The following is a 13,312-nucleotide window of genomic DNA, read 5'->3' on the forward strand; positions in this document are numbered from 1 at the left end:
GACTTTTCAAACTGTATTTTTCAACTGACTGAATAAAAATATCTAATGTTATGAAAGACACCCATGGGTGGGTAATGATCTCAGCAGCTACACTGACAGTTTCTCATGTTCTAATTCACCTTCACAAATCCATGGCATCATTTTTTGGCTAAAGTAATGTCAGTTGGTGACATTTGCAGCAAGTATAAAAAGGACCCCCCATGGCAGCCATTTTTACTTGATTCTTAAGATCCAAAGGCTGCTGAAAGAACAACTGAATGAAGTTGAGGATTGGAGAAGCTTGATTTTCTTGTTCTCTGTGAAATGAAACTCTAGTCTTTTTCTTCCTCTTCCCCTTAAAAGCAAAAGTCTGCTAGGGGGTTGTAGCTGTGTCAAAGCCGCTGGGATGCCACTGCTGATCACTTTAATTACTACGACTAAGGAGGATAAAATTAAAAGTAGCACCATTGAAGCAGTGGAAGAAAGCTTGCCTAGATGTCGGTGAACTGTGAAATATAAAAATTGCATACCAATACATTTTTATGGAAAGGAAACAAGGAATTACATTACTTATTCTTGAAGAGTTTGTCCTTAAATTGTTCAAGTTTTACTAGTGCATCTATCTATGGCTGATTGTAGACCATTTCAGAACGATAAGGAAAATAGTAACTTGAAGACATGCTGTGAAAGGACTAAATATTTTTTTGGTTACATCCAAAGTGGTTAGTTCTGATCCATTTTCTATATTTGAAAATACTTAAATTTGTTGTATTGAAATACAAGCTCTTTGTACCATAACAGGACTTTTGCCTGATCCTGAAGACATTAGTAAAGAGAAAAGTAAAGCTTAAATGTATGACATTCAGCACATTTGTGAAGGCTTATAATTTAAGATTTGGAACCTAAGTTTTAAATAAATATAAACAAGTTTCTCCTCACCTCTGTATATTCAGTAGCACACAAAGGGGAGTTTAACCTGATTTGTAAAGCCCAAGAGTAAGTAAAAAAAACAGGGTTGTTTTTTTTTTTTTTAAATCACAGTAACAGTAGGGCCTCAGAAACATTCTCTGAACACCAGTTATGTGATAGGACCAGTGCTTTGAAATGAGACAATGATTTTCATTTTTACTATGCCATTTATAAGATGTATGACCTTGGGCAATGTATTTAAGTGAGATTCGATTTCTACCACATCAGAGAGACCTTACAGAATTGTGAGTACTAAACAAGACAGCATGTGTGAAAACACTATACACAGGCACAGGGCTAGTATTTACCAAAACATTTGTTACAACCTGCTTTGTAAAAAGATGGTTGTGGGGAGGGTGGCCTTCCAAAAATACAGCTTGCATCAAACCCTCCCAAAGAGTGCGTCCATTGTACAAAAGCTAGATTATCCTACATAACAGTCCAATTCCAAATAATACTGTATGGCAAAAGGTCAGTGTCATCCAACTCATGCATAGAAATAGGAAGCCTATAACTACTTAAGTTTACTTAAGTTGATTTAGACTAGGCAGGTAAATGAAAGATCCGTAAATTTCATACTGTATTGGATTTTTCAAGTGCACTTTTCTTTTTAGTGACAGCCATCTTCTAAGTTACTTTACCCCTGCATCCCAGTGAAAAGATTTCTTTTTTTTTTTTCCAGCAGACACAGTAAACTGGTGATTTATTTACAGCTAAGTAATTTTTTTTTTTTTGGTCTCTTTTGAATGCAGAAATGGTCAAAACAGATAACAATAACACATTTCCACTTGGGTAGGTTTAAGCAAACCATTATTGTCAGAAATACTCATTATCTACATATTTGAGCAGTTTGTGCTGAAAGGTGTACAAAAATAATCTTCGTCTGTACTCTCTGGTCATTTTGTCCCTTTGACATAAACAGTATGTCTCTTCCAAGTAAAAGATCCATAGATTTTGTTGCTATTCTGTAAATATTACTGCAAAAATCAACTTTTAATGGAGCTTATATATAAAAATTAAAATGAAATAGTTTTACTTATAATGAATCTGGAAATTAATGCTCTCAATTAAATTAAAAATTATTGCATAATCGATTGCTCTAATTGCAAGTTTTTCCTTTTGACCTTAACAATTAGCTTCTATTTTCTCAGTTGGTTCTTTGTCTTAAGGGAAGCTAATGGGTAAGAAAACAAACAACGCAGATATGCCATCCCACTGGAGAGCTCTAGGCCCAAGCAAAATTGTCTCTGTGGTGTTAGGACATTAGTAGAAAAGTAAATCAAGGCAATCTGATAGGGAACTAGAATTCTGTCAATCAGGCTCAAGATTTTGTGCTGTGTCCATAAACTTTGTTTACTGTAGGGTTTTATGAGTTGTAACCTGCCCTTGCAGTCTGTTAATGAGGCTAAATCTTGCTACTTGAGAATTGAATTACAGCACACCTCTGGGCTAATGGTTATAAACAGAAAGTCCCATTAGGGCTGCATTCTGATTTGTTCATTTGCATTTTTTTCTATTGTATAGAGAACAATGATGGGTAAATAGGTACAAACAAACAATTTACATGGAAATTGATAAAGTGTCCCTAATTAGTATTTAGAGTTGGTTTTATTAATGATTGCCTGCGTTAAATTGCACTCTTGGTAAGCTCTCAGAAACATTTGCAGATGGGAATATTATTGGGGGAGGAGGGAGACCAAGGAGGTGGTAGTTTGTGAGAAAAAAATTAGGTTCCCATTTCATATTTGGAAAGGTAGAATCATTTATTTCATTTTAACTCAGTTAAGATGACCCAAGACCACTTCATCTTAGTCTGAATCAACCACATTCCAGCTCTGCAAGAAGTTATTATTCACGCAGTGAAATTCACTTAAACCTAGTTGCCTGAGGCATATCAAATAATGGTTTTTATTAGTGCTCTTAACTTTTCTTAAGTTTGAAAGATGAAAGTTTAGTAAAAGCTCAATTTTCCTCAGTTGGTCGTGTAATTTGATATTTTTTGGGATCAAATATTTTACTGGTTAAGAGCAAGGGCTCTGTAGTCAGACCTGAGCTGGACTCCCAGTTCTGACATCAGTTCTAGTTGTTGTGAACTTGAAACTCTAAACCTAAATATTCTCATTGGTAAAAATCAGAGTGTGAAAATTAAATGAGATCATGCATATAAAGGACTTAGCACATAAAAGCTAAGAAATATCAGCAACTATTACCAGAATCACCATTATCGAACATGTATCTCCTTTTATTCCTAGTATATTTTCCATGTTCAGAAATATAAATAGAGAACTGCAGATTTATGCATATTATTCTCCCATCTTCAGTCTCACCCTGCCTGATGCATACTACTCCTCTAATTATAAGTAAGCTTGTATCTCTAAATATTAAGAAAATTTCCCTGTTAGATCTCTCTTCTTTTGCTCCTTCTACAACTATCACCCACCCCAGGAAGCCTACCATCTCATCTTTTTCTTCCTTCTTCTCAGATTCTTTTTTAAAAATAACATTTTTTATAGAAGTAGTACATGTATATTATAGAAAAATAAAAAATGAAGACAAGCCAAAGTAAGAAAACAAAAATATTGCATTTCCACACCTAGATATCTCCATCATAACAACTTTGTGAATACCCTTCCAAGTCTTTTTCTATACATATATTTCTGTGTATTTATTTTGCCAAAATGACAAAATGAGGTTATTATTGTATAAACTTTTTTTTTTTCCAGTCAACTTGTATTTCCTCTCATTTAATACTATGGTTGTATTCATATTTCTGTAATTGATTCAGCAATGTCCCGTACAACTTGTTTGTCCAAACCACTGTCTAACCCGGGACTATACATTGCATCTGGTTAGGTTTCTTTTGTTGGTGGTAATGGTAATTGGTTAGTTGGTTTTTGTTGTGTTTGTTTTCATAACTTTCTTGTTAAAATGACCAGGTCAGTTATCCTGAATATCATACCTTTCTGGATTTATTTGGTTGCTTCCTTGCTATGTCATTTATCATGTTTCTCTATCCTCTGTGTATATGATAAACTGGAAGTTATTTAGTGGATTCACTTTAAGCATTTGGGCTAGAATATTATTGGCAGTGTGCACTTTATGTCCTTCACATCAAAAAATATAACATATGGTTGACCCGACATTAGTGATGCCAAGACTGACCATTAGATTAGTGGTCCCTAATCCTCGATTTAGTTCTGGCATTTAGTTCTCTCCATTTACAAGTAGGTTTTCTCCTTGCAACTAGGAAATAATCTCTGTGGTGTTACTTAAGCATATGTTCTAATTACTATTGCTGTGTAAAAACTACCCCAAACTTAGTGGTGTGAAAAAAAATTGTTTTTATGCTCACAGATTGTGTGGGTCAGGACTTTAGACAGGGCATAGTGCTTTGTCTCTATCGTGCATTGTCTGGGGCCTCTGCTAGGGAGACTTGAAGAATTGGGCGTTGACACAAAATGGCTAAAGGCTGAGGTCTTCTGAAGGCTTCTTCATTCACATGTCTGGCATGTGGGCCAAGAAAACTCAAGGCTTAATTTGGCTGGCATGACAGCTGGGTTCCCAGAGAGTAAAAAATGCAAGAATTTCAAGAGAACTGGGCAAAAGGGGTATGGCCTTTCCTACCTAGCCTTCGAAATCACCCAACACACTTACATATTCTACTGATTATAATACAAGTGCCTAAAGCTGGCTGAGACTCAAGGGGAGAGGAATTAAACTCTACCACTTGATGAGGGAGTGGCAAGGTCACATTGCAGAGAACATGTGGAATGAGAAATACTGTCATGGCCATCTTTGGAAAATACAGTCTGCCACAGCATAATATGAATATCTAGTTTCCCATCGGACATTTATCAAAGAGCTTTAACAACTGTTGATAATCCATGTCAGAGTCATTCTTTTATGAATGACAAGGTTATGTTTTTGTAATTTTACCTCTTAAAAATTATTATTGCTGGCATTATTGTATAATGTAGAGCTTTCTCTCATTGACTGGGACTATTTAGTTACCCTAAAATTTAGTTCTTACTAGAAGGACAAGATAATTGCTTGATTATTTTCCTCTAATTATAAATTTTCAGAGGAGTTGTTTTAAAAGCTTCCTCAAATGAATTTATACATCCTCCTAAGAACTTTAAAAAAATTTTTCCCTTTATTCTTTTCCTCATTCTGTTTTCTTTTTTTTTTTAACATTTTTTTCTATACCCAACAGGGGCTCAAACTCACAACCCCAAGATCGAGAGTTGCATGCTCTACCCATTGAGCCAGCCAGGCGCCCCATCTAAGAACTTTTTGAATATCACAGTGAATTAATGACTTTTCATTGATTCGATGTGTGATTTCATTGATTCATTTCACTGCAGTCATTGTTCTTTTTGATACTGAAATTGTTTCAGTTTGTCCACTAGGAGCTTCAAATATTTCTCTGCGTCCATTTGATACCCCTATTAATCTACTCCCATTAATTTTGAAAGCTCTCATTTCTAGTCATCTCAAAATGTGTGAAAGAACTGCCTAGGTTTGAGCTCCACCAATCTGGCATCTACCCCTGCTGTCCCTAATAGGATTGCCTACCAAGTTTGATTGCCCTTTTTTTTTTTTAAAGATTTTATTTATTTGAGAGAGAGCAAGCACGAGTGGTGGGGAGAGAGAGAAGCAGACTCCCTGCAAAGCAGGGAGCTCAACGTGTGGCTGCATCCCAGCACCCTGGGATCATGACCTGAGCTGAAGGCAGATGCTTAACCAACTGAGCCAGGCGCCCCTTGATTGCCCTTTATAATATTCAGACTCACTAACCTCTCACATTTACTGCAGCCATTTGTCATGAAGTCTCTTCTACTTTGATTCTCAGGATACCCCAGCATTCTAGTTCTTCTCCTCTTTCTCTATCTCCTTTTCCTCCTCTCATCTAATACAGATGTTTTCCATGCTTTAGTCAGTAGCTCCCCTTTTTCTCTGTATCTCTTCAGGTACTTGCATATATTCTGTAGTTTCAGCTCAGTAGTCATACTTTGACTTCACTTCCTAACATGAATTTCACTTCCCAGCTACCTCCTAGCATCTTCACTTGGATGTCCAGCCAGCCTCTCAGACCCAATCTGTCTTACTCCTAACTTTCTCTCCCTCCCTTCTTATAGCTCCTCTTAGTTTATCTTTATTTTAAGTGCCACAGTTTTACTAGTTGTCCAACTAGTAAGTTGGTATATCGTACCAATTGGTATAGGTACCAGTTCTACCTCTAATATATTCTTACACTGTCTCTTTCATTCCAGTTGCCACCATCCTACTTCTGGATCTCATTACAGCTTCCTTGGACTATTATGAGAGCCTCCTACCTAGTCTCTTTCCAGTTTCTCTATGCCAACCTATCTTATACACTGTTGTCATATTCATCTTTCTCAAATAACACCTTTGGTTGGTCATTCTCCTAGACACACACACACACACACACACACACACACACACACACAACCAAACCTTTAATTGGCCCTTGCTTTCTTTACAATCAATCACCCTGTTGGACAGGGCTTCTACAGTCTTATCTGCCCAGCTTTATTTTTCTTGCCTTGTCTTTCTCTTACTATTTTTGCCTCATGCTCAGGAAAACTAGACTATGTACTTTTTCTCAATTGTACTCTCTTGCCTCTGTATCTGTGTATTGTTCCCACCTCGTAGTTTCTCTTACAGTGACCCACCTAACTCCTGACTACCATCTCTATGCATTCCGAATCCTGCTCATTCTGCAGGCTCAACTCAAAAACCATAATGCCATGATACCTTCTGTTTGTTCCTCAGACAGAAATGTTCTTTTTTTTTTTTAAGATTTTATTTATTTATTTGACAGAGAGAGCACAAGCAGGGGGCAGCGGGGAGTGGCAAGCAGAGGGAGAGGGAGAAGCAGGCTCCCCGCTGACCAGGGAGACTGATGTGGGACTCAATCCCAGACCCTGGGATCATGACCTGAGCCAAAGGCAGACGCTTAAATGACTGAGCCACCCACGCGCCCCAGAAATGTTCTTTCTTCTGAACTCTTGGTTGAGTTTGATCAGACTTCCTTATTGTGGCCATTTTATCTTTCCTCTGTATTATAAACATTTGAGAGTATAAGTTACAAGTTTTCATGCTTGAAATTTCTATAGCAAGTACCAAGTACAAGGTATACCTTAAGGACCAGAGATACAAAGATAAATTAGATGTAGCTCCTTCCTTAAAGTAGCTTAGTTCTATTGATAAGGAGGCATTTGTACAGAGTATAAGGTAATTTGACAAGTATTATTTTTAAAAGTAATAACACACACACAGTACTATAGTAACACAGATGTTATTCCACCAGTGGGGAGGAGGGAAGAATAGTCAGGGGAAATTTAGTGGATTTAAATTGAATCTTGAAGAATGAGTTAGAAGTTAAATAAAATGAGAGGACATTCCAAGAAGAGAAAATGACATATTCAAATCTCTGGGCATGAAACTACACTATAAAAGCAATTCTGAATAAAATAGATGTGAGCTTTTATGGAGGTTGGGAGAGGTTAAGGGAGGATAACACTGCAAAGGTGTGTTGGGGCCACATTATTTCAAGTTTTGTTTTGCTATAATGATGCCTTATTTTATGTATTTTCTAGTTTACAAAGCACTTTCACATTGATTATTACAATTCATTCTAATCCTTTTTTAGTAAGCAGAAATTTTAGTTATGTAATTCTCTGTAGTTTTTAGTTATTTTAAATATAAAAAACCATGTTAGATTTTATTTCTTCTTTTTTTTAAAGATTTTATTTATTTGAGAGAGAGTGCACGCATGAGTGGGGGGAGGGGCAGAGGGGCAGAGGGAGAGGGAGAAGCAGACTCCCTGCTGAGCAGGGAATCCAATGTGGGGCTTGATCCCAGGACCCTGAGATCATGACCTGAGCCAAAGGCAGATTCTTAACTGCCTGAGCCACCCAGGCACCCCTTGTTTTTTCTTCTTAATGTGCATTCGGGGAGAGAGGGAGTAGGAATGGGGATAGTATATCAGTTACCCAATTCTGATTTAAAAACTACCAACAACTATAACTTGTATAACTAATATACTATCTCCATTCCACTCCAGCCCCCTCAAAATACTATTTCTTATATATAATCAATATGATGTAGCAGCATTTAATGCTATCGAAGATGTCTGTTAGCCAGTAACTATACCTTTGTTAGAAAATAGCAAGTTAAATTCTATTTTTAAAAAATAAGGTATTAATTGAAATTGTTTTTTAGTATTATGACTTTTTTCTGTAAGCCTGATTATTTTATTAATAATAGTCCCTGCTATTTTCTCAGAATATATATTGCCAAGCATTCTTCAAAGGCTAGTTTGAAATTTTAGCAGACATTTTAATACAATAATTTGTAAATATTTTTAAAAAATCTGATTCTAGGATGTCTTTTAAAAATGGTGTGACATCCAACTGATATAGAGCATCCTATTTATAATGTGGGCCAAGCACCATGCTGTAAACCAGTTACTATCATGATGATCAGATTGAAAATGAAATTGCATTTCTGTCAATTACTGAGTTGGCAACTGTTCAATATATCTTAGCAGCAAGATGAAGAGCGACGTCGGCAGCTGAGAGAGAGAGCTCGTCAGCTAATAGCAGAAGCTCGATCTGGAGTGAAGATGTCAGAACTTCCCAGCTATGGTGAAATGGCTGCAGAAAAGTTGAAAGAAAGGTCAAAGGCATCTGGAGGTGAGTTAAAGAATCTTGTATCATATTCTACAGACAACCCAGAAATCTGCAGTGGACCTTTGGGACATTTTATTCTTACTTCGAAATGTTGCATCAAATACATAGTTTCTAACCTATTGATATGTTGCAAAAATCCTATAGGAAGCTTGGTAAGTCAGAAGATAACTCTTGCTGTTTCCCAGATCAACTTTTTGGTTTAATTTTTACTTTCTTAGAAGTACTTTCTTAGAATATGATTTAGGAAAAAACTCATACAGACTTTGGTTTATGATTCCCCATGATGCCTCATTAATTATAGTAGGAGTGAGTAAAATGCAATCAGGTCCTCATCATTTAGGTCACGAGACTTGTTAGTGGTGAGCTTTGGCATGAAAGATTTTTGCTTGGAACTGGATCTTTAGAAAGTAGCTTTAACAGTGTTCTGACCTCATAGCCTGATGTGTAAGGATTTTGGATAAGCCCCATATCCATTTCTTCTTAGTCTCCTTATTCTAAGAAGGTCTTCTTCAGTATCTGCAGAAATTATTCTCAGCTTGATGTTAGGACAGGACTATAGATACAATTAAGGAGAATTTTGATTTTGCCTCTTAATGCTCAATTTGGGCATCTTTAACTTGGAACTTTTTACGTTTTTGTTTAAGAGGAGTATACTCAAGAGGCCTGTGGGTTTTTTTGTTTTGTTTTGTTTTGTTTTGTTTTTTATTTCAAAGGTGTATAACCTATTTATCTACCAAAACATGCCAGGTACTTGTCCTGAGTTAATCTTAGAATGCTAAGATCACTCTGAAGAGTAGGCAAGTGTGGACTCGAATTAAGACCTTAGAGAACTGAAGCAGAGGTAAGCTATTTCTAGGTCAATGATAAGTTTCTTCAAAGGAAACTGAAACTGACTGCTGTTATTTCTAATTGATTCCTTATATTAAAAATGTACTGTTGTAGAGAATTCCAGTTAATGCCTATAGCATATAAGTTTCCATTCCATAAATTTGAAAGCTGCTTTCCTAAACAGCTGTGTATCTATCCCTCTGGTCTTCTCAGAATGTCTATCTTAATCCTTCATCTTACTTTTCAACTCCTATCATTCAGAATTTTTATTGCAATTTCTACACTCTCTACTATAGTTTTATAATAACATCAGTAACTATTCATAGCTACATTTATATAATGCTATGATAATTTGCTTTCATTTACTATTAATAACAAGATGTTTCTTTGGCATCATAAAAATTCCGGATATTCTAAGTAAGTCATAAAAATCTTTGCCTCCTTATATCTCAGAATATAGAAAAAAACTCATATTCTTGACCCTCCATATAAAGGTTCTAAAGCTACTAATGCTCCCTTCCTGTGGCATCATAAACTCCTAGGAGAAACTCATAAACTCATGATAATAATAGGATAGAGAGGCATCCAGTGTCTCTTTTATTATTTTTTTCAGTGGTGAGCAAATAATAATGCTATTTTAAATAAGCTGTAAACTCTGGGAAAGCTAAAAATTAAAAGTTTTAATTAATTAATTATTTACTACTGCTGTTTTTAGGTAGTTTGGTTAATGTTAAAATGAAGTCTCAGAGTTCAGGCAGATGTCACTGGATGACAACAAAGGCTTTATCATAGACCATGAGTGGAGCTCACTTTAAAGGCTTTTCCAGCCCTGGTGCTGACTGGTCTTTCACTGCTAACTCTCTTGTCCATGTGCTCCCTCCTGATCTGTTCTTCTTTTGATGAGCTCTTCCAACTGCCTCTTGCTTTATACCTTCTCATTTTTTTCTTTCTCCTCCTAGTCTAAGGTGGTACTTGACCTACTCTTTGAAAGACTCAAGCACACTGATCTTCATCTTTTCTTTCTTATATCTATTTTTATATATTTTTTATCTACTTTATTTTTATGGATAAACCTTGTGCCTCCATCAATCAGATATATGCTTTCTAATAATCAAAGCCAAGCTTTTCTTCATCTATGAAAATTCGTAGATAGGAAGGGTCATCTGTATAATTTGTCTTACCACTATAGTCCAACCCCAGTTGAGACTAGGCCAGGACTAGACTAGGTAGAGGGACTTCATCAGTGTGACAACCCAAAGAATGGGTATTTTCCCTACTTGGTAACTAGGGAATGTGAAGACCTGATTTTGTCATCATTCAGTAGTCAACAAAGTAAATAAAAACAAATGAGGATTGGATTTGCAAGCTGGCAAAGAAGTATAGACTAGAACAGGGAAAGCCAGGTGAAATGAAGATGGGATGGGGTTCAATAGATAATTTATGAAAACCTAAAGAGTCTAGACTCTGTTCCCTAAGAAGATCAATGTGACCAGGGTCCATTTCGCCAATGGGACACACTATATTTCCGATATTGAAAGCAGCCACATATCAGATGATAGGCTCTTAATCAGAGCTAAGGTTGACCTACAACAAATGGAGGAAGCCTGTTCCCTGACCTGAGTAAAGGTATATGGATCAGACTAGGTCTTCTCTGGCCTCAAGGTCTAAGCTGAAGCTGTTGAGGTTGGGAGAAGGGGAAGAGACCTTTAGGACAAGTGAAAGGGTAAAATTCCTGTCTGACATTCAACCATTATACGTATGCATTTATCTAATGAGCCGTGATAGTCACTGTGCTAGGCCAGGATTTAGCAAACTTCCTGAAAATAGCTGAAGTAGATATTTTAGGCTTTGAAGGCCTATGGTCTCTGTTTAAACTACTCACTACTGGCCATGTAGCCTGAAAGTAGCCTTGAACATTATATAAATGAATGGGCCTGCTAGTTATTTACCCCCAAACTGTGGCAGGCTAGATTTTTCCCCCATGCTAGTTTGCTGATCCTTGCATAGCAAATTAGAAATTCACTTGGGTTTACAAGAGTCTAATTCCTAAGGGAAAATAACCTTATGAGGTTGATAAGCCAGGGGGAAAAATTAACAAATTGGTATCTACTCTTCTGTTGTCTAGTGGGAATCATCTGGTCTGAATAAGAAATAATGTAAAAGGAGGAGAGAGAAATAAATAGGGACCAGCCTAGATGGAGGATGAGGTTAGGAAGATTTTGGAAGCAGTGTTCCAGAGGGACAAAGGAAGGGGGTATCAAGAGCTGAAATAATAACAAGGAAGTACAGCCTGGGGAATGTGTTGAACATGATCATTACTCAGACTCATTGCCTGAACCTACTTGAAAAGCTTGCTTTTTTCTGTTCTCAAGCAGCAACCTGTCTCAGTGAGAAAAGGAAACTTAGTAAATTTGAGGTGAGGTATGTTCAGCTTCATGGTGTCCACAGAAAATATGCACAAAGTATTTTAGGTCCTGTATATAGCCATATTCAAGCAACCCACTTGCATCCTATTGCAACCAGAAATTGCATAATTCTTGTGAAATAACAGAATCATATCTGTCCAAGGAGCTATAGGCTAGCTTTTACTTGTCCTCCTTTTGACATAATTTTAGGGCTTATGAGAGAATCAGGTGATATTGTAGTGTATATCATGTTTTTCAATTTCTGCATCATTCGGTAGTTATAGACCTATAATAACTTCATTTTAAAATCCTGGTTCTATGTTGGGGTGCCTGGGTGGCTCAGTTGGTTAAGCTTCTGACTTTGCTTGGGTCATGATCTCAGGGTCCTGGGATCAAGCCCCACATCGGGCTCCTGGCTTAATGGGTAGCCTGCTTCTCCTCTCCCTCTGCCATGCTCTCTTTCTCTTTCAAATAAATAAATAAAATCTTAAAAGAAAAGAAAAGAAAATCCTGGTTCTGTGTAGCAAACTAGTGGGTTCATTTTACTGTACTGATCTTTACTGGGCGAGGTACAAGTGTTTGGGGACAAGGTTTAGTATTTTCATTGTTAGTTGTATGATGTTGTGGTCTGAGAATATGGCCTGAATTTCTGCTTTGGGAATTAGTAAGCTTTTATTTTGACCGAATAAATGGTAAACTTTTGTTAATGGTCCATGGATACTTGGAAAGAGGTATCTATCCTGTTTTAACATTATATCATATATTTACTATATATTATATGGTATATTAAATATGATATGTATTTTATTTATTATATATATTTATTCTGTAGCTTATCACTTTGGTTTGAGTTAGGTTAGGGTTGTTTAACGTTTCATTGGACATTGTTGCCACTCTTTGACTTAGATAAAGTAGTGTTCTTTGTTTTTACAAGTGTATAAAGGAAATGTTTTTTTAATTTCATCCATGAGAATGTTTGTGTTCCTGTGTTGTCTTTATTTCAGTTATGGCAATAGACTTATCTAAATTTGTTGAACCAAAATGAGATCTTATAGGTCTTCAGTAATTTTTATTTTCAGCTTCTGTTAATAATTATATTTGTATTGTGTTTTCTGTCTCATGTTTGATTTCTACAGAATAACTTTAAAAGTCATTAATTGTATAGGGACCTTCAATGAGAATTAAAAAATCATGATACAAGTGAGAAAATTTTTTCTGAATATATTTTCTGAATTTTTTTCTGAATATATTTTTATGATCACCTCAGTTTCTTTTTGTAAAAGTGTTTTTTTTACTGTCACCAGATACCCTTTTTTTTCATTCAACTTATTTATAAATGATAAGTTTTGTAAGACTGGCCTTATTGCTATGCTATTAATCATACCATTAGGATTCCCATTTTGCTTATAGTAC

At 36.1% G+C, this 13,312-nt stretch overlaps 1 protein-coding gene across 5 annotated transcripts in view; it reads left to right on the forward strand.

Annotated features, from left to right (window-relative positions):
- The window catches only part of EHBP1 (EH domain binding protein 1), a 303,679-nt gene that overhangs the window by 235,230 nt on the left and 55,137 nt on the right, over window positions 1-13,312 (forward strand). For 3 of the 5 annotated variants that reach the window (XM_081832045.1, XM_081832041.1, XM_081832043.1), the window contains one exon: window positions 8,522-8,669. In XM_081832045.1, the coding sequence (XP_081688171.1) occupies window positions 8,522-8,669 (148 nt within the window). The remainder of the gene's footprint in view (window positions 1-8,521; window positions 8,670-13,312) is intronic. The other 2 variants (XM_081832042.1, XM_081832044.1) reach the window with 1 other exon arrangement.

Source organism: Leptonychotes weddellii, chromosome 10 (genome assembly GCF_054177405.1).
Source record: "Leptonychotes weddellii isolate Sample4059 chromosome 10, ASM5417740v2, whole genome shotgun sequence".
Lineage (NCBI taxonomy): Eukaryota > Metazoa > Chordata > Mammalia > Carnivora > Phocidae > Leptonychotes > Leptonychotes weddellii.